General features: G+C 40.8%; 1 protein-coding gene across 1 annotated transcript in view; it reads right to left on the bottom strand.

Annotated features, from left to right (window-relative positions):
* The window catches only part of NYAP2 (neuronal tyrosine-phosphorylated phosphoinositide-3-kinase adaptor 2), a gene marked incomplete at its 3' end in the record, with an annotated part of 126,972 nt that overhangs the window by 15,586 nt on the left and 85,209 nt on the right, over positions 1 to 26,177 (bottom strand). Inside the window, exons 4-5 of the mRNA XM_080349761.1 lie at positions 17,083 to 17,295; positions 8,709 to 8,812 (exon numbers count right to left, since the gene is read on the bottom strand). Coding sequence (XP_080205887.1) covers positions 8,709 to 8,812; positions 17,083 to 17,295 — 317 coding nt within the window. The remainder of the gene's footprint in view (positions 1 to 8,708; positions 8,813 to 17,082; positions 17,296 to 26,177) is intronic.

Genomic DNA, 26,177 nt, shown 5'->3' with positions numbered 1-26,177 from the left:
TCGTGGCACATAAAACTACATAAAATCACTGACAAAGTTAAAGTAGATTGCACGACCAATATTTTTTGCACTTTCCTATTTCACATACACTAAAGTTTAAGCAATTCCTGACAGTCACATACTTACCAATCTACTCCCATCTGCAACTGCTTACTTCCTCATCTATTAGGCTGAGCTTACAAAACCTTGGGGCAAGGACAGTCTTTGTTCTACACACATTGTCTATCAACACAGGGACCTTATTTATGACTATGACTCTTAGACACCACCACAAACGTTACTGTGGTAGATCCTAGTGGCCAACATTAAGCAGGCTTTGGACCCAGTGATTATCTCACGCCTTATTAAAGGTGATGGTTAAACATAAGGAGTAATTAAGTCCCTTTAAGGGAATAACTTCACAGGCAAAAATAGAAGCTACCATCCATGGCAATAAATAGTGTATAGAAAGTCCAGACCAAAACCCCATGAGACGCTGATTACAGAGTGAGAGGCATGGGACTGTTCACACAGTCTGGACATACATTTGGAATGAAGAAAAAGATCAAGTATCAAAAAGGAACAACCATAGCCTTGGCCGCAGGAGCCCAGAAACAGTGATCTCAGAGGCATTGCACTGGTTGAAGGGGAACACTTGGCATTTACACACAGGGAGCAGAAGAAAATGATTGCCACCATCCCATTAATTGTTTCATGTTTTGCTATTCTACATCCAAAATACACAATAGACTTTCAAAACTTTTGAAAATTAGAGGAAAAAAGAGGGACAGAGAAAGTCATACCAGAGTTGCAATTAGCACAGTAGTTAGATATTCCTTTTGAACAGGAATTTGGGACTGCATCTCCCCTGAGATCTTAAACCAGCAGCCCAGGGGGATCTTATTTCCCCTTTGGCCCAGACAGCAAGTATGAACAAAGTCAGTTCTTTCATTGCAAATCCTTCTGCATTACTAGAACCACAAAAGCAGAATCACTAGCATTTGATGCTAGTTTCAGATTGTGATTCATCAAGGAGTGCATCTAGAAAAGACTTACAGTACTGAGCAATGACACAGGTTTACACTATGAAGCAGATACAAATTCTCTTACTAACGCACTTGTTACCATTTCCCTAATATTCAAACTGGATGACAGGCTACTTCGGTTTACAGAGTTCTCCGTCTACCTGCCATGACTGTATTTCTTGCATATAATGGAAGTTAAAAAAAGACTGCTGTGATCAGATACAGACCAGTGGATCTTGATTTATAGGTGCTCACTTTTCAGCAGCAGAATTCACTAAGTGCAGCAGTCAGGATCTCAGCCCTGCTATGATGCCCAATAACTGCAGGGTGTCTGCTGACTGCTCCGAGCTCTTATGTACTATTGCTGGGGAAAACGGCAACTTTAAGCTGAGAATAATAGATGAGCACAGATGCTTTGTTTATACTTATAGGGTAGCATAGAGCCCATATGCTTTCAGATGCACATTTGCCAACCAAAGCATGATAATGTCAATTCAGCGGGGAAGTACTTTGTCTAGGTGCCTTCAAAAATAATTATAGCCATAATAGTAACAATTTATCCTTCTTGCATTCATTAATTTCAGGATGAACACAATGCTTACAAGGCATACAAGGCCTGCAATATGCTTTATATCCACAGCTAAGGCCAGAGACATTAAGAGCTTGGCTTGTGATATTTAGTTGAGCCAGTATGGAATGACTCGTTGAAGTCGGCATGAGACAAACACTCAGCTACATTGCTGAAGGGTACTCAGTCCTTGTCAAAATTCAACTCTAAACTATTTCTCTGAAGTTTTATAAATTTCTTACAAGGAGCTTATTCTGCACTTAAACTGCAGGGTATTGCTCTAAGAATGCGTGTGGGGAGAAGTGAAATGCACACCTCATCTTTTTTTCTTTGTCCTATTTCCTTTCCATCATTCTTTTGCTATAAACCAGAACAATTAGAATATCTGTTTGGGATTTTTTGGTTGGAGTACAAAATTAAATAATAGTTGCCCTTGAGATATAGTCTCACATCCGTTTTAATGCTACAATTTTTTTCATGATAACGCATGTATGTTTTAATTGCATTTCGGTTAGCACCGAAATACTGAGTCTTTAACATGTTATCTAAGCTGCTGTGCGGCAGTATTTGGTATCTGGGGTCTGAGAGGCCCGGCCACCCCTCTGCTGCCATGTGGGACCCGGCGGGCACAGGCTCACAACGCTTCTGCACAAGGTTCTTCCAATTACCTGACACCACAGCTGTGATTCCAGCCAGGAGGGGGAGAAAAAATCCCCACGCATCCCAACCACGCTTAACTTAACCCATCTCCTGGGGAATTCGGGTGAAGCCCGTATACGATCCGCACGGGCTCCACGTCTCCTTGAGCCGGGCAGCGGTTTGCACCGGCACCGTCAATCAGCAGCAGCCGGGGACACCTCCCGCCTCTAGGACACCCCCCGCCACAGGGACACCCCCCGCCACAGCCCTCGCCACCAGGACACCCCCCTACACCGAGACAGCCCCCTTCCCGGAGCCGGTCCCAGCAGCCTCCGCGCCGCCGCCCCGCCCGGATCCCGTCGGGGACCGCCAGGCGGCGCCCTGGGCTCGGCGAACGCGGCTGCGGCAGCAGCGGGGCTGGGACCGGTCCCTGCCCAAAGCCGGGCTCAGCCCGCCCGCCAGGCACAACAGCCTGTTTCACGTCCCGCCGCCTCCCCATCTCAGCCCGGTACCGCCGGCATGGCAGCGCTGCTCCAGGCGGGCACGCCGCTTCGCTTCCCAGCTTGGGAAAAATAAAGCTTTTCCTAAACCTTCTGGATTTTCCAGACTTCATTTTGAGCAGCTGTTAAAGTGCACTTCTGTCCAGGACTTCTCCGGCACAGATCCAAACAATAAAGCGGGAATTGTTTCCTTACTGAACACAACACAATGTGCATTATACTTATCGCAGACCAACTGCAAATAAACACAGTGACAGTTCTGTAGTCGTATATTCAAAGTAGAGAACCTGCTTTCTACTTCTCTACCTACATTAATACACGGGAAAACCATGCTGGAAAAATTCTGGTCTTTACCTTCCAGGACCCTGTAGAGCCTGGATTTCCATTCCCATAAAACCGCTCTCTTGGTGGGTGCAACACCAGACTCAGGAGCCAGCCCACCCACCCATCCAGCACCGCCTGGCTGCTGCTCTCCTGGGCACTGCCAGCGAGTCCCAACATGGAGCCTGGCAGGAGGGACGATGCCAAAAGCACAACGTCATTTCAAAGATTACCTGTAGGCGGGACCCATATAGCTTCTCTCTAATGCTAAGCATCCATGGATTAAGTCTGAACAGGTATAAATGTCTACTATCCAGCAATGGACATTTTAAAAACTGTTACCTGTTCAGTGGTAAATGTCCAGGAGCCTCTAACACGCACAGAGCAGGAATGACCCCAGCTAGCTTTCCACAACCAACAGACATGGTTAAATTAGGAGGTTATCTGAGGTAACTGACACACAGCTCTGCGTGGTCACTGAGGTTTTAGCCAGGAGAATCCGCTCTGCAGCTGCCTCTTTTCATATAATCCACAGGGAACCTGTATTATACCCCTGATTTAGGCATCTCAGAAGTAGGTAGGATAGATATCAACAGTACGCTCAGTCCTTCTACAAGTTTGTTTTATGCTACCTAAATACAAATTTAAGGAGTCTACTTGTCTCTATAATTCTTGCTTGTAAAAGATACATACCCAAACCATCGATGGATTCACTTCATTTCATACAAGACAATAATCACACTGTCAAGTCCATTCTGTGGATGGGAAGCCTTTGCCCTTTGCTGTATTATATTCAGATAAAACATAAAATAAGTGAAATCTCTCCTCAGTTTTAGAGGGTAATGGTTGTTATGTCCATCACATGGACCTTCTGTGTTGTGTCCACTTATGGGGACTTATGGGGGAAGAAAAATGCTGTCTCAGCTTGCTGGGGGCTCAGGCAGATACCAGGCAAGTAATGAATTGAGCTGCTTTTTTTGTTTGTTTGTTTAGTTTCTCTTTTTTGTTTGTCTGTTTGTTTTCCAAAAAATAAGGCACCAAAAAATCCAGTGTTGATTCTGATATATTTTCTAGCTTCTTCTTCAGTCCTTCAATGCAAATTGAAATTTCTTAATTCATAGCTGTCCATGTATCTTCATTGAGTCCTCTGAGCTATTCCTTCTAATCACAGCATGGCTTCTGGATTTTACTTTGATCATCACTGTAAAGTTTAAATCTTTTTTCCTTGCTTAAATTGGAACTAGATATTACTGCCTTGTCCTCCCCACAAGGAGACATAAGACCTTAAGAGCTATGCAGACCTCCAGAATTAAGATAGCATACCTCGAGGATGGCACAGTAAAGGACAGTGCTGTCTTCCTGCTGAAAAGCAAGTACCTAACAGGCAGCGTGAAGAGAGGCTGCACATTTGCAGATAAGGTACAGAGTTTTGTGGGAATCTGGCTGAAAATTGCCTCTTTTCTGCAGAAAAGCTGAAATATCACATTGTAACTACCAGGAGTTTTGTTTTCAAAGTGTGTATTGTCCTTCAGATCATGGATTTTCATTATAAACATGCACTGTTGCGCTGCTATGCAGCTTAATACATGCTATTTTCTAAGAGCTGTCTACATGGTAATGAAAACAAACTTTACTTTGCACAATTCATTTGCAGCAATAGATCTAGAGATACTTAAATTGTTACCTTTTTCTTAAAATGGAAACCAGTGGGTTTTTTTGTATGTTGAAAAATGTTTCCGAGAAGTCTGTCAGTGACCTAGAGATTATTTTATGTCCATTAAAAATATGGATGTGAGACACTCTGCTCTCCAGCAGAGGGACTTCCATAGCAGACGTTGCTTGAAATGTTTTCTTCTTTTGTGACTGACTTGCTCAGTGCACATGCATCCTGTATGCAACAAGGATTTTCGAGTCCATCAATAGAGCGCAATCCTTTGTTACTCTGAGGTGAAGGTGCGGAGGATGGTGGGATGCAGGGAAACATCGCTGTACCACAGTGATCTCTGTGACTCCAAATCCTGCTTGATTTACACAAGTGAAGAATTGTATCCGCTATGAGGGTCTCCTGATATGACTGAGCATTCACCACTGCAGGGCAAAACCCCTGACCGTGCTGGCTACAAAGGCCTCAGGCACCAGCAGAGAAGCCCCAGCAATATGGGTGACGAGTTTGTTATCGAGGCATCCTTGGACCGTGCTTACTCTACTTCATAAACCTCACACGGTGGTTAACTTCTACTGTTTTCCATCCACTTGGACATCTACAAACAACTGGCATTAGTTTTCATTTCCATATAAAGGCCAAACTCAGATGGACTTTCACTGTTTCTAATTTTATTCACATATTCCTTATCTCTAAGATATGACTTACTGTACTTTCTAGAACATTTTCTCATTCCCTGTAAGCTGTCTGCTAACACTGCAGAACCTTTACAAGGCATTACATTCTGTGATACCTGGAACACTTCTGTGCTACTTACACTCCTCTCTTTAGGATATTTATATTAAGATACGTATTTAGGACGTATACCTATATGCCACTTCTGTAGCTCAAATATTATATATTCCATGCTTCTGCCATATTAGTTCCAAGCTCCTCACCTGACTTCATCTGCTACTTCTTAATTTCTTAAACTTTGTCCTTATACATTCAACATCTTCAGTTCCAAGATAAACTCATGTTTATGTTTCAGTTTAAATTGAGTCGATTCATGACTTCACCCAAGGTTACTTCCTGCAACCAGCTCTTTCAAAAAGCCCTCACCATTTACCAGCACCAAGTCCAGAATGGCCTCAGCATGTTGGTAACTGCTGGTGGCTGCTGCACTACAGGATTTTAAAGTGTTCTCCATCGGTGAACAGCCACATAATTCACCTCTGCTTGTAAGCGTTCTTTTTAAGTGATCACTATAATGCTTACCATCAATACACAATAAATATGTTCCATGAATGTTAACTGGTTAATACTCACAATTCCTACACCAATAAACAAGAAAATAAGGCATAGGGGAGTGAAACATAATTAGTTACATGATTAGCCAATATTTGACTGGAATTATAATTTTAGGTTTTCTTAGGTCAGACCTGTTTTTAATTACGTAGCATCCTCACCACTTCTTTTAATGATTCTGTATTAAAAATTACGAGCCTTGAGAGCTCAGTTGCAAATATGATTTTTTTCCCCAAGTTAAACATTTTGAAAAACATCGGTTTGGCATCCACAAAGATTTGAGAAAAATGATTAACAGTAATCTGCCCTTTCCCAGATCTCGTATCCCTGTCTGAATGTCAGCTGTGCTAATCTCATCAACAAAGAGCTGGATAACAGGATGCGACCTCTTAATCTTTTGGAAAGTCTAATTGCTGATTACAATGTCGCTAAGAAAACCAGTATCAATACAATCAATAGACACAGTGCATGAAAATAAATGCCCTATATTCCACAATCTGTCAGATTCAGAACAGGCTAGCAACCCAGCCGTTTCCAAACACATTTCACCTGTCAGAGATTGCTTGCACATTAGATAGAGAAGGTGTATAAAGAACACAAAGTATTGTTTGTGTCTGACATGGAGATTATAAGACTTTCGTTATTCCTCTGGAATCATGGTCAAATCCACACCTTGTAAAATTATGTCACCATAATAAAAGACAACTTAGTAGGTGGACAGCAAGAGAATGACGGCTTGAAGGGAAGACTTACGGGGAGAGAAAGCTTTTACTAGTTTTGCTTGGTTTTCATGAAGCCATGTCCATACATTATTCAATTAACAAGATCACCCTCTACAGTCACTTGAAAATTCCTTTTATCATCTTTGTTCCTTTCTTCTGGATGAAGTGAGGTGGATTTTTCCTCCACAGTTTCAGTGAACCCTGGCTGCAGCTTCTAAGAGGCTCATTATCTCTTCTATCACATCAGCTTCTGCTTTCAAGGCTTATTGTTTAGTCCTTAATATAAATTGAGAGACTAAAATCCCCTCAAAACACCCAAGATGCCTTTGCCACTAAGTAACCCGCAAAGCATCATGTCTGTGGTAAGACCCATTTAATCAAAAATCACATACTACATGAACACTGGGATACTCAAAACCTTTGGAAGTACAATTACCCAAACTTCCTCCTTAGCCGATGTGGTATTTAAATAGGGTGTCATTTTCAATTTCCACTACGGATTTGATTTTCTTATGTAAAATATGCTCTCAAAAAGTGCAAGGTTCTGTTAGGCACTGTGTCCAGCAGGGCTCAGATGTCATACAATAGCATCAGTTTTGCAGGTTAAAGAATTTTAACCTGTATGGCCTAGGCTACCCAAATATAGCCTTCCTAAGAAATAGTTGGCTGTCTGGATTGAGTAAAGCAACCTTGCTCTTCTGATCTCTACTTTGGTCAAGACCTTCTAGAAGCAGCTCACCAAGCTACAAACAACTTAAATACATGATTATTGCAAAGTAGTCCTCAGGAAGTTTTCCACTCAAATCTCATTGAAATTCAACAGGATTATGGGGACTAATTCCCTGAAAGCCAATCAAAAATTCACCATCTAAGGATGTTTGTGTGTGTGCATAAATATATATGTATACGCGCATATATACATATATGTTGATGTCTCTTTGTGCATATATATATATACTCACCTACACGGTGATATGTAGGCCCATACACGTACACACAAGTGATACAAGACTGCAGTGCTTTGAGCTTGACAGAAGGCATTCACGTTATGTTTAAGTGAAACCTTTCAATTGCTACTCTCAGCAGTTAGTTCTGTCAAACTAATAATACAGGTCTGCGCAGCAAAATGATACAATATCAGTATTAGCATATAAAATAAAGGTAAGTGTAGGTTTCCCATGTCTTTATTTCTCTTCCATTTTCTCACTATTGGAGAAATTTGCTAAACCCAAACACTTTCTTTTCTTTATCAAGGGTTTAAGGGACATTTTTGGTTTTGATAATGAAAAAAAGAAGTATCTCTGTTTAAGACACAAGGAGATGCTACCCCTTTGATTTGGATTTTGATTCCCAACAATATGCAATAAATATAACTACAGTGGACTATTTAATAGTCCTGTAAGCATTACACGGCCTATAGCTGAAGAAAGTCTAGCTGCCTTAACTAAACAAAACTTACTGTAAGAGCAGTTTTCAGGACAGTGATAAATCACAGTGTAATACAATCATGCATTGAGCTCAAAACAAATGTGAGACTGGCACAAATATTAGAGTACAACTGGGCAGAAGTCAGGTATGTACAAGTCATTGACAAACATTGGTGCAACTGCTTTAGACAAGACATTTAAAAGAAATTTACATAAAAAAACATAGATTAAATTTATCAAAGTTTGATAAATTTTAGAGACAGTAAAAAAAGTACAGAAAACATGAAAAAATAAAAACCCCAGCCAATTCATACAGTACAGTTTTACTACATTTATATTACAGAATGAAGACAGAAAGGATACAAGGAATCAAGAGCAAAGAAAATTCTGCTGGCTCTGGCCAGTGGAATTTCATTGCCGATGAGAGATGCGCACGCACAGATGCATGCACACACATACAAAATAAAGACAAAAAAACAAAAAAATCATTTACTGTAACAAATGACAGACACAAAGGTGAGAAACATTTGGCATGTTGCAGCACAAGAAGTCATTCACGATTTGCTAACGATGGTACCTGGCTCGGCTGAAGATCACTGCCTTGCCTGAGCGGAGCGACGGATGGAGGAGGCACACCTGATGTGGACGCAGACCGACCCAATCTGCAACTTGCTTTAGGCTCTGTGGAGGAAGAGGGAAGAAAACACACTGTTGAACAGGAGGCTGGTTACTGCTGCAGTGAACTGACCCTGGATTCCCTTGAAATGGAGACGCCAGGCTTGGTTTTGAGCTAAAGTCTTGGGCATTTGGCTGTATCATGAACAGAAGTTGAGATCAGAAGGATTAAGACAGAAGCCATCCTATGTCGAGGCCTCTTTCCTCTCCTCTAGCATCTCTGAAGTACAGAGCATAAAACAGCAGACAGATAGGAAGCATATAAATGAAACATTCTCCTTGCCCTCCCCAGTGCCTTTTTCTACTCCTTATAAAATACGGCAGTGATTAAGGGAGTTACAGCGGCTTCTGGTTTCATCTCTCTATCCCAGAGCTAAGGGAGATGGTAGCCCAAAGACTGACAGTGCTGAGGAAAATCACAAAAGGCCAGAAAATGAAGGAAGGGATGTATAAAAGTGGTGAGGATACTGTCACACTTAGGGATTTGGAATGACACCAAAAATACTTGGAAATCTGATGTTAATGTCAGTGAATTGAGAGACGGAAAGTAGGAAGAAAGGAGAGAACTCAGAACATTAACAGTGGCAAATTCTGAAGTCAGTTCCCCAGAATCAAGGCGATTACAGAAGTAGAGGTTGCCTTGAGAGAAATCTCTGTTCCAGAGAAGAACTGCACAGAAATGACACAGTTATTTCATTTTCCTTCTGCTGTTGTACAAGGAGGCATTTCTCAGAAGGCTCCCCATTGATTTCCAGCACAGGTCACTACAGTTAATGTACTGACACGAAGCTGACCGTGCAGCTCAGAAGTCCCGGATGAAGGTTTTTGTGTCTGGACCACGCTGACATCAGTGCGCTACCCCAGTGTTCAACACCCCACATCTGGTCTAGAAGAACCTGTCTTTCTGATAAAAGTGCCTGTCTGTTTCTGTCCAATAAAAAGATTTTTCCCTGCATTTCCTGTTTATTGGTGAGGAAACATCTTTCAACCCACGGCTTTTGGCCCAGATTAATGTGTTCATTCTCTTCCTGTTTTATAAGCCTTCCTCTCAACCCTGCACCTGTCCTTTCTATTTAGTGGGCAAACACTGAGACTAAGGACATTTGCACTCAGCAGATGCACTGTGCACAATAATGGATTCTCAATTTTAGCATCGATAGTACTGCTTTACCATGAGTAATAAGTAATGATAATAATACCATGCCTCCTTACAATGGGTTTAAAGAATTTCTTCTATTCAATCTCATGTTTTCAGGAAGAGGGGAAGGATGTATGCCTTGTGCAATCCTGGTTGAGCAACTTTGCCTTTGAGGCACGTTTTCCCACATCTTTTGCTTTTCTCTCTCTGAAATATATTTTGTTATGCCTCATTTACACTGCTGCTTTGTCTGTGTTTGTTTTATACTAATATCTCTATTTACTACATGGATGTCTAGTATCATCACTAGCCACTGGCTGGGCCATTGTTTGAAAGGAATGAGATGTCCACCACCAGCACATCCTTAAGGCCACTTGGCACATCTTGGAAACCCGAGGACAGCTGGCACATTACACCACCTACCAGCAACGTGCTGAAATGTGTTCTTCTAATTCCACTGATGATTTTTCATTGTCACCCCAAATGCTTATTTTCCTCAGATGTTTCAGAATTCAATAGGGTGTGGAGAAGAGCTATCCACTTAAGCTGGAGCACTTAGGCCAATGAAAGCATCTGTATGGGTGAATATTCATCGACTAAATATTAATAGGTTGGTTAACATCCAGCTGGCTGAGCAGCAAAAATATTTATGCTGTTTGACAAATGCATTATTCAATTCACTCATTCCTCGTCAGTCTGTAAACACACCACGAGTCAACACAGCAATAGGCATGCAGAAAGGAGCAGACTGATCTCCCCCATAACCTTGCATTTTGTACATAATCTGTTGGTTTGCTTTTTTTGGACATGGGGAGTTGTTCTGAAGGTTTGATTATATTTGTTTTTGTTCTGATTTCACACCGTCTGTGTGCCGGATTTCTGACTGATTCTTTCAGTAATATAGATATAATAATGGGTCTCATGTCTGTTCCCTCCTGGAATTTTGCTGGGGTTTCAGAGGGGACAAGAATTGCATTTTTGGGGGGTTGTTTTTCCCTGCTGCTAAATAGTGTGTCTGTTTTTGCTGTGACAAGCAAAATCAGACACCCAGCACATAAAAAACTCCAAGGCACTGTCTGCCATTGCTTCTGAATTGTTGGCTTTGCGAAAGCAGAGAGAAGTGTCATAATTTGCAATTTGGATATACGTGCAACAACAAGAGATTGCCATTTCCTTGCCAAAGAGACTCCTTTCATCTGGCATCAAAGAAATAAAACCTATCACACACAGATGAAGTACTAGTTCCTTTATCTCCTTGTAATATATGTTGCAGTATTAAGGAAACGATTGTGATTTTCATGGTGATCTTCCCCAGAAGAGGTTTGAGAGATGACTCCATCTAGCTTTTTTTTCTTTAAGTTCAGGAAGTTAGGTCAGATAGTGAAAGGGAAAAGTGTGTTTAGTTTTGTTTTGTTTTTTTAATGGCCATTCCATTGGTCTCAGTGGGAATGTTTTTAGACCAAATAAATGCTCATTTCTACTGTAATTAGTGCTCTGAGTAACATCTTCACACTGCACACTACTGTGGGGAAAAAAATATCCATAAATGGTCTGTTGCATAAACGGCGCCCGACTTACTGCTCTGTGTTTTGCAGCATGGTATTTTTCAGCTGTGTACTGAGGCTAACTGGATTTTGATCACTTCAAAACAATAATGATCACTTCAGATAATAACTCCTGCTTTGGGCTATCTAAACAGTAGTAAGAGGTCTTCTTGCATAATTATGTCCACCGTCCAGTCACTTTCAGTACCTTTACCTCTTGATTTCCATGTTTTAAATGATTGTCTGCAAGGCCTGCATATTGATGTTGATTCTGGTTCTGGAATGAAAATGGGCTTTCCTGGTTACTGCTGAGAATCTTGAAGGAAGGATAACTTCTGCCTGCAAATCTCAGGGACAGTTTCTAGTATTTAATTCTCGTTAATCTCACATGGATGATATGGAGACAGCTCAGTATTAACATCTGAAATGAGCAATCTTGAGACTACTGGAGAAGTCCCATCATGACAGTAATTTGTGGTGTGGAGAGAGTTTTATCAGCCAGCCTGATAAAGCACATAGGAGAGGCTCTGTAGATCTCTGTCCTCTGAGGAGGATGCATTTGCTGAGGGTCCATGATAACGCAAGCTAAGCTACATCAGGCTCCATACTGATAAAGTTAGCATGGCACCGCATCTCCGCACTGCGCTTCACTTTGCTATGCAAGTGGATGCTCTGGTTCTAAATCAAACCTGCCTGAAAGAGGGTTCCAGAGATTCCACTCCAAACACAGGACCCTCTGCAGGCACAGCTGGGGGCCTTTTGACACTGCTGTAAGCCATGCAAAAGCTGACAAGGGCTAACAGCCTAGTGCCAAGCGAGGGGACTGGCAGGCATGTGTCTAAGTGCTTTACTGGACTGGGGCCAGCGCACTGCACTTGAGTAGCCATCAGAGATGCCTGTTGCAATCAATGGGCAGCACGAGGTCTGAATTCAGCAGATTGCTCAGGGTAGATAGAGAGCTGCAGATCATATTAATGTTTTGCACAAAAATGTTCATAAGATTCAGTTGTTCTATTTAACTGATGAAACTTTGGTGGCGCTATTTTGCACAGCTTCAAATGATGCATCCCGCACACTGTGCCATACTAGACAAACGTGCTGCTCACCGAGTGCCTGAGCCACCCCAGGAGTTGGGCGCAGATGCAGCGTAGCATGAGCAGGGGCTGCTCAGCCCCCTGTCGTGTCACCACAACACTCCCAGCAATGCAAGTCGTTGGGACCACAGCCACCTCAGCACAAAGTGAACCTGCACTAGTGGTCAGCAGCAATGAGACTGGCATCACAGGACTCTCGGGCGTAAGCTGGGTCCAGACAATGCCAGCAGGATTACACATGGCCGCAAGCAAGCAGACAACCCCAAAGGACAGCATTACAGATGAGAATTTTAGGAGAGACTATCCAACACAGAAATACAGGCTTTCAAATCACAAATGGGATTGCCTTAAAATTGTGTACTTAATTATGTATTTAAGCACTCATATAAATGACCTGTTTTCCAAATGTGAAAGTGCTGTCATCGTAATTAAAGATGTAGAGGCTTGGCTGGGTGCATTCGGGGCAATGAGTGTTGGATTTTCTTCAATAAAGCAGAGTGCTGAAATGCGACAAGATTTGAGGAAATATTTTCAATCAGTTTTATACCAATGTGCTATGGTTTTCTACATTCTCCAGAAACACAACAGCTCTGCATGATTTTTATTTTTGGATCTTAACGGAAAGACTTCTTCTATTCATCCAAGGAAACCTTCACTCTGCCTATCCTAATCTTAATTCAAAAAAATACTCTGGCTGTCACTTACATTGGAGAAGCTTCTTATCCTGTCACAGTCTCTTCTTTGCACATGAAAAGAGAAATATTGCTTATTTGCTACAGCTGCCAAGAAGCACGTTTTGAATTAAACAAGGCAATGTGACAGGCTGAGAGTAATCACATGCAAAAAAAAGAAAAAGAAAAGAAAAAGAAAACATGCATACTGGAAAAATGAATCACACCTATTATCATCATACTGGCCTGGCCATGTTGGTCTCCTAGAAAGAGATGAGTAAGCTGAAACATAATTTGAAATTATGAAACTTTAAGGTGGAATAGACTGCATGGTAGTCTGTCACTTAAAAAAAGAAAGGATTTAGGACTTCACCTGCAGAAGCCACTTAGTGCTGAAATAGCACAGCAGCATGTTTAACTGAGCTGATTTCACAAAGGGAGCACTGAACCTCTGAAATGCAGTGTTACTAGATATCTATAGGCCAAAAGCTTAGCAGGTCTCAAAATCAAGTCAGGTAATGAGAAAAAACATATCTGTATTAGATGGGTTACGTATTAAATTAAGATTTTTTTCCTAACTGTCATGACTCAGGTCTATGTCAATGACTGAGGCAATGAGGTAAGGAATAACCATGTCCTGCTGGCAGTGTTTTTTTCCTTAAAATTTCTTGCTATTTTTCTCTGAATCTACCCAGTAACATATTCCTCCAGCATTAAGTTGCCTTCACTTGGAGAATCCTTGAGGATTTAGTAGCTCAGTGATACTCTGACATTGCCTGTGAGGAGAACATTTAGGGGTCGGTGGGAGTTACTCAGTCATCTCTGAGGGAAGCAGCCCTAGCTAGGACAAACTGGTACTTTGCTGCTGCTCCTTTCTTGTACCAACGAATGTGTTTTGCACCTTGGGCTTTGGCAGCACAGCTCCATTCCCAAATAGCTTGAACTTAACTATTCATTACTTTTGCAAATCCACAATAGTAGCCAGAAGTCCAGTGAAGGGTAGGCATTTACTCCCTGATTACCTATAATGTTTTCAGCTAGAATACTAATGGACTGGCTGAGTGACAAGCTGATGGTGATTCAAAAACAGGTCACAACAACAGAGTTTCTGAGATTTAAAAGGCAGTGCAGTGTCTGTCTCTAGCAGCAGGTGGCAATGCAAAATACTTCATGGTTGCAGTTAGGAAAAAAAGCAGCAACATTCCAGAAAATACTCTTCAAAGCTCCTGGAGTGAAGTTATAGCAGCCTTCTGTTTCACAGATCTCATATGGCTCTTCACTACAATTGCACTGAGTTTCCTAAATGCCAGCATGCCCACAAACCACTTAAACACTGCTTTCCATAAGAAACAACAGGATGCCAAGAAACCCAAAGTGGCCTTGACATATTATGTGACAGATGAGAGAGCAATCAGGTATTAGAGACAGTGATTTCCCATGTGCACCTAAAAGGCCAGGCTCGTTTGAACAAAGTGACCAGAAAGCTCAAGATTCTGTTTGGAGATGGCTCATTCCACCTCTGATCTTACCAGCATAGCAGGTGCAGAGATGGGGAGAACACACAAAAACCAGTATTCTCACTCAGGTATTCACTCAGACCACTCCAGTTCGCAGTTAATCTGTGCCTCAGCAGAGCTGCCCTGTTGAGCACACATGAGAAGTCCTTTCACATCCTCTCGGTTTTATAGCAGAGCAGTTCAATCCCATTTTCTTTAAATTATTCCAACAGTGCCCTAATAAATGCCTGCACCAGCGTGAACTAAGAAGTAAGCAGCAAACTGGCATTTCAAGGACATGTCTGCACAAAAAGTAGCCTTTTTTCTCGTGTCTATGATGTTGGAGAGAGAGCAACAGCAACGACAACTGTAGTGGGGACTGCCCTGGTTACATTTGGTCCTGTGATAAATCTAAGTTCTAAATTCCTAACACAGAACTACTTTGTCTCTTTGATTCCAGAAAACATTTGAATCCATACAGACATATTAAATCCCTCTTCTTGCATTCTGTTACAGTTCTAATTTAATTGCAAAGACTGAACTGTTACAATTCAGGTACAAGTTCATTAAGGAGCGCTGTGTACGGCATTTTGAATGCAATGCCCCACCGATTAAAGGTAAAACATGTTGCTCAGGCAACAGCTAGAGACATGGGAAAAATATTCATGGCAGATGAGAGGCAACATTTATGAAATGAAATGTCATAAAAACTGCAGGGAAAGAAAAAGCAGCAGCAGCCCTCAGATTCTAATCATAAAAAAGAAGCCAAAATTCAGACAATAAAATATTTCCATAATTTTTCTTTGATAGTCCTAGCTATGTAAGACAAAGTCACAGCTAACTAAATCAAGGCATGATTCAACAACTATTACAGTTTGTTGATGCCAAATAAAGATTGAGGCCAACATGTTTTGTCTGCTTTTGGAGATCAACCAACTCTCTAAAATAAAACTGATGCAGGAAGGTTGGACAGAAGTGCTATATTTTGCTAAGAACCTACTCTTTAATTTTCATTTCTCTTGCATTCTGCTCTGTACTGTCATCTCACAGAACTAAAAAGCTTGGTACACACCTTCAGTCTAATTATCAGATGCACAGTTGCTTTGATGTGGTAACCCCACCCTTTTACCTGCATTAGCACAAATGATGCTCTAATACACTGGGAACCTAATTTTTAACAAAGTTACGATCTAATCTGGAAAAATCCTACCTACCAAGATGCCTTGTGAGAACAGACAAGTAAGCAAAAGGCAGTAACACCCAAATAACCTGTGCTAGTGTCATGAGATATGCAGAAAAGCCACTTTTGCTGCCTCAGTAAGGACTCTTTGGGGGACCTCAGCAAGAAAAGCTGGACTACGTGATTGCTGCAAATGGTATATCACATCAGCAAAGCTTATTTGAGTTATGTACTGAGTTTCAGGTGTCACTTCCAGCAATGCAGGGAAAATGTTGAGCCCCATTATCACTCAGGGGAGAGCTGCCCTGGTTGAGGGGCAAGCATCTCTGACACTGACTGCCCAGTCAGTTCGTTGTGCAGGAACAATTTCTTGTTTGAATAGCTCATTCATGCTCTTACGCTCACTGAACATTGACCATGAGGCTCCAGTACTATGTAGGCCCACTCTTTTTAAAATGGATATTTTTTAACAATCCAACCAATAAGCAAGGAAGTTACTCTTCTAATAGAACTCTCAAAACTCAAAAACTACCAATGCAGTGCAGTGCTTATGCCTGAGCTATACATATCTGTTAATAGATGTGCGTTCATGTATCAGTTCTGTTTGTCTTAGTTTATAAACAAGGCTGCATTATTTTTCATGGCTAATTGGGAATTCATTATTTTATATATATATATGAAATTTGATGAATTAAATTGGTAGGTATGAATTTAAGACTTCTGAATTCCATAGTTGCTTTTCTAGAACAGCATAAAGCAGAGGCTGCCTGTGTCCACGAACCGTGCATATCAGTAAGACAGCCTCTTTTCTGAACCATGTGTTTTTGTTACTGTATGTGTATGTGAACTTATGAACTTCTTTCTGAGGTGCCATGCTGTGAGTGTCTTTGCCATAGTGTCCCTTTTCAATGTCAAGTGGAATTCTTTACTTTAAAAATAGATGAATGGCATGCTTACATGTTTGTATTACCTGCCACCATCCCAATTCTGTCCCAGCACAGAGCACAGGCAGCAGCCAGTGGGCTGGGCAGATTCTAGAAGATATTTGAAAGTCTAAAGGACATGGATGCTTACCTACATCCGTGCATGTTGAGAGATCCGTCAGCTCACAAGGATATTCATGAGATCTCCCTTGCTCTGCTACTTGACATACCTGAGCTGTTGCTTCCAGCTAACATGGTTGGGCTGACAGAGGATCTCCCCAGCCTGCTGGACACCACTGGCGGGCCTGGCGTTCCATCCCATTCCTGAGCTTTCCCTGGCTCCCTGGAAGAAGCTGTCCCATGATGGCCTCCCCTCTCTTTGTTTTCCAGCTTTGGTAGTGGTTCAGTGCTGTGACTTCTGATCTTCAGCTCATCTAGTGGTTCTACAAAATACACAAATGCACATTTCGTTATCAAGTGTCTGCTAATTACCCACATCATAAAACAATCTTTTACTCAATATTCCATATATACCAATCATAACTCTTTTAAGGGCACTTTACATCATGATTTTACTATCTAGGCCTAAAAACCTATAGATTATGTACATTTCAATATACTTTTTTAATTATTAAAGCTATACACAATGCAGCAGATGGATGAAATGTAACTTTTCTTTTACAACTTTTATATGCCAGGAAGTTATTTTCAAAAATGGTACTTAACCAAGTTATGCTTTTATTAACAATTTATGGTAATACTTGAATTCTTTCAGCTGTCATTTCAGTGAGAACAAGTTCTTCTTCAGGCACTTTCTAAGGAAGCTCTGTCCTAAGGCAATACTATGCAAGCAACATATCTGTATTCCTCACAAGCTCTAATAAAAAGCACACAATCCACAAAACTATCCGGTGTTAATATTTTGGGCGTGCCCAGCACCATAACCTAAAGAATAAAATTCCAGTTGGTTGGAAAATCCTTGGAGTCACAAAATTACTTTCTGCTTCAACACCATGAGTCAATATAAGGAGGATAAATTTTTACAAAACAATGAAAGGATTTTTAAGTGAAGCAGTGATGTCTGCTTTCTTCATGGCTGGGTTTTTTTTTTCTTGAGACCCTCATCTCTTTTTTTTGCAAGTTGAGCAATATATGGAGAAACAATTCATTCCTGATCTTTTCCACCTGTAGCTGTGAAAAATTCACATGAAAAACTAGATACAGAAGAAACTTTAGATTGCTTTTAGTTGTATCAGCTTATTACCATGCTAGTCAGGTATTCAAAGCTTGCAGGACTGTTTGGCTCCTTTTAGGGAAAAAAAAAAATCCCTCTGAGTTTGCAATTTTATACTTCATATATTTACACCCAAAGATATCTTTATGTGATAATATCAGTTCCAGTCATCCTGGTTTATAAATCAAACTCCTCATGTACCCTAATTCCTGTATGTATCTACAGTCTTGAAATTCACATTTGGTAGAGATGGACAATCTTCCCTTGAGCCGTATCTCAAAATCTTTTTGCGGCTACAAGGGACATGAGAAGATTTGGGAGAACCAGCTGCAGGACAAACACCAGGAGCCATTTGCAGGCAGTAGACGAGCAGAGCTCGCCAGGACTCACGGGAACGGCCGTGCCTGGCTGGGCAGGGCTGCCAGAGATGCAACCGCAACACTTGGCTCAGTGGCCACTTCTCCCAGTTATCCCTGTGGCCTGGAACTGGGACCATCTAGTGTGAATTTACACTCAGATGATACAGTCCCAGCAAAAGAACCACATTCAAACCACTTTGTCTGTGGCTCAAACCCCCTCGCACTGTTTCACCCTCACTACAGCGAACAGTGGAAGCTGCAATGTTGGAGATCTCTATGGTATGGTAGAGGCGCCACCAATGCACAACAGTGACAAAAAAATCTCATGTTGTGTTGAGTTCTTTGTCATTCCAGTCTGCAGATAAACTTGATGAGCAACAACACAGCCTGAAGTTTGAAACATGTAAAAATATCTAACTTGATCTGTAGTGCAATATGTAATCATCAATTTATTTCATTAATTACTGTCAGTTAATAGTAAAATTAATGTTAAGGCTATTGTACCATTACCTTAAAGAATTTTTTCTTTCAGTTACAAGTAACGCTCTATGAGAAAACAATAAAATGACCCTAGTTTAACAAGTCTCGTAAATAGGATTCAGTGACATTTTATGTGACAAAGTTGCAAAAAAGTCAAACCTCTTCCTTGAACTTTAAGGTCACCTTTCTACTTTAGTGTATGCATAAAGACACTGTAATGAAAACCCAAACTGATTGTTTTTCCTAGTTGGTAACCCCAGCAGAGCACAAGGCTGAATAACAGTCTGTGTCAATATAACGTGACATCTGCCTTTCAGGGACCTTTGCTACGAAGTGTAACACAGCTCTGTCTGTGACTGCACAGAGAGACTTGCTAATACAAAGAGCTGTGCAAAGAGATGTAGAGCCCAAATTATAGCTAGATTTGAACTGTTTCACCTATCAACAAAAATGCTCTTATATTTTTTGTGAGAATTGATATATCAAAAAAAAATTATATACTTTTTCACATAACAGATACGTGCAATCATATCTGAATTCCTTCTTTACATCAATAACATTCACTTCTATAAGATACTACTTCTCTAGGAAGAGGAAAGACATGAACAAAATTCCAAAATTCTTTGGAAATGCACACAATCCTGTTTCCCACCAACACAGGATGCTGTCTAGATTGCAGCTCTTCCTTTCCAGCAAACTGAAGAGAAAGCCAAAAGAACAGAATATGCTTTTAAAAAGCCACAACCTGCCTCTCCAAGTGCCCTACCAACTTAATGAATCATTCAATAGATTTAATTTGCTATGTCATTCAGCTGCTGCTGGCAATGCTGTGATTACCTTAGTGAAAACCTTCTCTGTGTGTGCCTCATTGACACTACTTCAACACCACCCCTTGAGCTCCACACGCTCACGCAGTCAGCCCTTAGTTGCAGTGGAAACACTCTGCTTGAGTGTGGAGCTAAGGACTTATCCGCTCCGTTTACTTAACAGAGAAGCATTTGTACTTGTTGCCTGATAAAAATGATTTGTGCTTTCTTAGTTTTGTTATCAGCTGAATCAAAGCACAGCAGTTCTCTGCGACCGGCTGGAAACTATGGAAATATTCAGACTAAATAGAGATTTGGCTTATAGTCTACTTCTTTATAAGGTGTAGAAAATCAGTTTTCAGCTGGCTGTCTAGACTTCGTAAATTTACATTCCACTATCCCTTCTTGGGGATTTTTGGTTCTCAGCTTATCTGAAAAGTAATATATCCTAAAAATGAAAAGCAGATTGAATCAGATTATAATGTCATACAACCCATCACAGAGCCTGAATCATTATTATTTGGTGATCGCTATCAGTAACACTGATACACAGTCAGAAAAACAACATGTCAATGTTTTATATAGTTTTCTGTAATATTACTTTGCTGCTCACTTGCAAATACATAAAAAATGAAAAAAAAAAAAAAAGCCTCACTTTTGCTCCAATATTTTTGTGAAGTATTTTGGAATAATTTCAGCTTCCTTAATAAATGTCAATGGGAATCATACTCCAATTAAAAAAAAATCACAGTGCTAGTTGTTGCACAGAACACTCCCCTCCCAGGTCACAGCGCATCACTTGGATGTTTTTATACTGTCAACCACTCCCTGCTGCAAATCCAGCTCCATGGAGCAAGCCAGTGGCACAAATTGTCGTGTCTCATAAAAGCACATTCACTGCTCCGTGTTTTCACTCCTGCAGTTCGGCACGAGGCACTGGTGGAAAGCAGAACAGGCCTATAGCTGCCAGCTCTGGTTACCTACAGGGTGGTGACCTTATCATCGACTGAAAATCAAACCAGTGTATTTTAAATGGAGTAACCCTTTATAAAAGCTACAGCAGGATTTAAATGGCCACTTTATCCACATTGATCCCATGCTGAAAACATGAACTCTAACCAGTCATACATATATTTTGCTGAAAGGTAACAGTAGCTGCTGCACAGCTTTTTTTTTTTTAATTTTTTGAGAAGTGCAGAAACACAGATGGGATCCAAGTTACCTCAAGCTGTTAAAAACCTTAATTTGGAGTTAGGAGATATTGGAACTCAGTGTTATGCTGTGAGCTCAACTCAATCATATGATGGCCACAGGCAAATCTTTTTACAGTCAAGTGCTGTACTTTGAAAGCTGAAATTATGGAAAGCATCTTTATTGTTCAAGAATTCGTATGCCAAAATAGTACATAAAAATGTAAATTTCAAGAAATAATTCACTGCTTTAAATATTTATGGATACAGTTGGTTGAGCTGCCATAAAAGCGTTCAAATGTTTCGAGCACATCCAGGTGTCATGGTATTTCAATATTCAAAGATATGCATTTTCTGTATTTATTTCACCTGAATCTCAGGCCTTTCCATTTTAAGAATAAGGTGGTGGCTAAAATCCCTTAGAGAGAACATATTTTACAAATAATTGACATGCACAATTTCCCCTTTATCAAAGGTCTCCTAAGTAGCTGCACACTAGGCAAGGCTGGCATGTGAGCTGTTGTACTGGAAAACTCATAAACGCTGAAGAAAGTGAGAAACAAACTGAGTTACTTGGCTGTAACTTGCACCAAAGCAAACTGAAAAATACAGCTATGGAAGAGCTATTACTCAAATGAATGTGTATTCTGTGGCCAGTCTGCCACTCTGCTGTTAAGCACAAATTAATTTCAGGTCCTGGTGGCTTCTTAGTGTAATGCTAGGTGATAAACAGCAGAACCTTTATGACAGCTTGGGGTTTTGGAGGGAAGAAAAACAAGCAATTGTTTTAAGGAACTTAAAATGAGGGCTGCTCTCTGCCATCTCTCTCAGCTGTGAGCTGAAATGTATAAGCTAATCATCCATGCATTATTCATATACTCTTTTTTCTGTGTGTTTGTTATAAACCTAAATAAATAATACATTACTCTAGGCAGAACTTGCATACTGTGGGAAGTAAACGGTAGTACTCACAGGGTCTAAAATTGAGTATACACATACAGGTGTGAAGCAAAGTCAGTCACTTGGGATGGGGTTTAGATGTGAATCAGAACTCCCTATCTCCCCCAGCCCTGACACATCGGACCTTACCTGGCATAGCCACAAGGCGGGCACGGCCCTGGCCAAGGGAGCAGGAGCACAGAGCATCCCCAAGGCACAGCTGGCAGGTTGAGACATGGGGTCAGCCAGCAGCCAGCACGTGTGTGGGACAGTCAGAGCCACCAGAGCCACTTCCCAGGCTTCAGCTCCCACCCTTGTACCCAGGGCCGAGCTGCCAAGCTGGCAGCAGCCCTGCTCAGCAAGCCAGGTCTAACCTGTGGTCCTGACCAGGGGAAGGGCCAGGCACAGCTCCAGCAGTGTCCCACGGAACGCTGCCTGCATGGCCGCGGGATGTGCCCAGCCACTGCAGACAGTCACTGCCACGGACATTGCATGCAGAGCAATACTAAGCACTTGAGGAAATCACGCAGTTTCTTCTTCCTGCACACTAGGGATTTTTATTCACCTTTATTACACATTTGAAAACTAGAGCTGCCTTTTAATGGCTTTCTTGATGAGTGGTACTTTGTCTGATCTGCACAGCTGTATATTCATCACAACCTCTCCCAAAGAAACGTAATATGTTATTACTACCACGTGCAAGAAACCTGGATAATGCTCAGTGCTTAAGCCATTTTTCCCCCTAAATAGGAGTATATTATACTGTCAGTGAAAGCCATTTCCTCATCTTTATTAACTATGGTGGTTTGTCTATTCTGACTTCATCTGCTTGCTAATTAAGCTGAAGTTTGCTCTGCATATCAATTTTTAATACCCCTTTTTTTTACAGTTAAGTGAGAGTTGCAGCAGCCAGCTTGTTCAATTAAAAGCAGCTCTGACCTAGTTCCATGCAAAATCAATAGAAAGCCTGAAAGAATCTTGCAAACCATTTAACATTTGAGGAGACATGGCTGAAATGCTTCACAGTGTTCACTGAACACGTGTTTCCATGAGCAGTGTGGGCTTTGTTTTGTTCTATACAGTGAAATCCAGTGGAGATCGCATTTGCTTGCTACAGACCTGCAAAGATCAGCCTCACCTGCTACCGACAGCCAAGGGAGGGGAAAGAGGGATTGCCAAAGAAACGCATTTGGTTGGTTTTCTGTGGCTATCCCAAAGCTGCTGAGTGGGCAATCCTGGCTGGGAAAACAAGATGGGAAAAGAAAAAACACATGCTGCGTTTGAAAACTAACAAAAGAAGGGATGGATTTATACCCAAAAGCTTTAAAATAAAAACATTTGATAAAAATTGAGTGGTTTAATCTGGTTGAAAATATAGAACAGAATTCTCTAAGTTTCATTAAGCATCAGCTGGCGTTTTCAGTCACTTCAAAGTTGAAGTTTTAAAAATTCTGTACAGTAAGACATACATTTTTAACATTGATATCTTAGAATAAGAGAAAAAATACTCTTGTATATTGATGATTGAAATACAGGAAAACCTGTTTTAAGTCTTACATAAGAAGTGCTATTTGATCCGAGATGATTATATTTTGGCATATATTATAGAAGTGCTGGCAATATAACATATCTGGTTTCCAACAGGGCCATCATTATTTCATAATGATTTCTTCCAATACTGCACTTGATTTTTCAAGTGTCCCTATTCTGCTGCAGGTCACCTCACAGCGTGACCCTTTGACTGAAAAGGCCACATCTGGAAGATACACATTATACAGATGTATTACCAAAGCAAATAAAAGTGAAGTAAAAACTCCTGGGACTCTCACTATTCTATCAAACAGCATTCTTGGAAAGGATGTTCTTTTGGCACTCTATTAAAAGGTGCTATTTACCTTGGGCCAGCCACAATTACGTAATTAAGCAGAACACTTTATTCTCTTATATTCACTGCATATTTTTATTTTATTTTCTTTTCAGAGCTGGTGATGTTGCAAATTGGTGACTTGCATTCAGGAGCACCTCAACAGAAGCCTCTCTGTTCCCCAGTGCCTCCTTGAGCAAGCACCTAAGTACAGCAAGTCAAAGGGAATTTTGCCATTGACTTCAACAGAGCAAACTCCTTCCAGCAGTTATTATTTGGGGCTAGCTAGCTACACTGATTTGTAAGAATGTATAGCTTAGTTGATGCTGGTGAGCCGCAAACATTTCTCTTATGTAATTTGTGGACCCAGATCTCTCGCTAATAACCCAGACTGTCCTTTCAGTGAAACAACTAAATGTGTGCACATAAATTTCACACCTGTAGATGGGTACAGCCATGGTCTTGTACCTGCTTGCAGAAAATAGGATTTAAGTAGGAGAAGAAGGAAGATGACTAGTTTGAAAAGTCTGAATGTGGCCGTCTCATGCAACTTTCTTCTCTCCCCTGCCTTCCTCTGTTGGTATCACCGACACTGCCCTTGGAACCCACAGTGACAGCACATGCAACACAAGCTCATAGCGCCATCCCCACCCCAAGGCAACACCGATCAGAGAAACACTGTGAGATGAAACAAACAAACTGTGGAAATCGGTGACTTTAAAAGGTTGCCCAACTGTTAGTAGCATTCGATTTGAAGAGAAGACAGTGTCAACTCTTACTTAATTGCTTTTCTTCCCAACTCTGGTTGTTTCTCTGCACAATCATTCTGGTATTTAGGTTCTCTAAATACACAGCCTTCATGCTTGGGTGAGGAAACACCAGTTTGATGGGCACTGCAAATGTCTTAGCACAGTGTGGCAAGAAATTAGAAGGCAAGGTTGAGCAAAAAAAGCTAAAAAATAGTGACTCTTGTAGGAAAATGTTTTTGTAGGAAGTTCATGACCTAAAGTTTCAAAGCTTCACTTCAAAAATATCAATCTTTCATAGAAGTGCTGACTATATTAAACTTGTCAACATTTTTTTGGTCAAGTTGTCTGCTGAAAGACAGCCTTTGAACTATATCAGCATTTTAAATGCAGGGCTTTTCCATTGTTTGACCATTTTCATTTCTTCTAGAGTGTATGCCTTCATCTAGATTCAGTAGTAAATGAGAATCTGTTGTTAAGGCAGAAAAATGTGGAGACAGTAACAAATGGTGGTTGTGAAAACTAGGAACAGGAACTCTGACATTCATATTTTCACATTAAAAAATCAATCAGAATGTTGGAGTGAAAATAAATTCTTTACTGGCTATTTTATCTGTATTTTAATTACCCTTATGGAAAACATTTTTAGAAATGCTTTTCCCTTTATTGACTCCATTAATGAATGAGAAAATTTGCCTTTCATTATTAGAACAAGCGTCCCATTTGTAAGGCTCTCCTTCTACCACAATACATTACCAGTAAAATAGAATCCTGAAGTTGTCTTAATGTTGGCACTATCTGAATTTTACCCTCAGTTTTACAAAGCCAGACAGAAGCGTACGGGCTTTTCTGTGCAGCCTCTGCCCCAAACCTGCCTGGGTCAGGGTCCCAGGACCTGTTTGCTCTGCAAGTTAACACTCAAGGTTTCTCCTGATTCCAGAATGAAACCCATACATCACTCTGTCTTTCTATGCCTTTTAACAGAGTCAATCATTTTAGACACACTCCACTTTCTAATTAGAGGTTTCATTTCATGAGTTGGTTTTACCCTTGCTAGCTATGCAACTGTTAAGCCATGACAACACAGACTACAGAATCTCAGGAAATAAGTAGAACTGCAGATGGCCTTATACAGCTCCAGCCGATGCCTGTGCGTGTAAGACATGCCTGTTATTGCTTTCACAAGTGTGCAGACCAGCTACTGCGGCTGGCACACGTCTCTGTATGTGTTACAGCACATGTAAATTAAAGTACACAAACACTGCCCGAGCAGCAAAATAGCTGTATATCCCCTGGAAGAAGGTAATTTTTGAGTTACAAATTTGAGTCACACACACAAATACAGTAATTTCCATCTCCAGCAAAATTAAACCCGCAGCTTCTCTTTTTCAGATGAGTAGTTAGAAGAACAATAGTTCTCCTTACTCATTTTTAAATGACAGATAAAGTGCTAATTGCATGTTCCCACTGTTTTAACAAAAAAAATAATTATTAGGGATGGATAATTCTGTTCAGAGGAGTAAAAGTAACCTGAACCATCACATCAAATTGAATGTAAATGAACCTAATTTTTTAATATGCATTATTATCCTGACAATTATTTCTCCAATGTTCCTGTACTTCTCACCTTATCTATACCTAGCATGTTTGTACACCCCTACAGCTTCATGGTTCAATATTTGAATCAATGTTACAAGTATAGCCCAA

This window comes from Nesoenas mayeri, assembly GCF_963082525.1.
Source record: "Nesoenas mayeri genome assembly, chromosome: 9".
NCBI lineage: Eukaryota > Metazoa > Chordata > Aves > Columbiformes > Columbidae > Nesoenas > Nesoenas mayeri.
The sequence above is the reverse complement of the archived record's forward strand: the minus strand, read 5'-3'. Positions and strand labels throughout refer to the sequence as shown.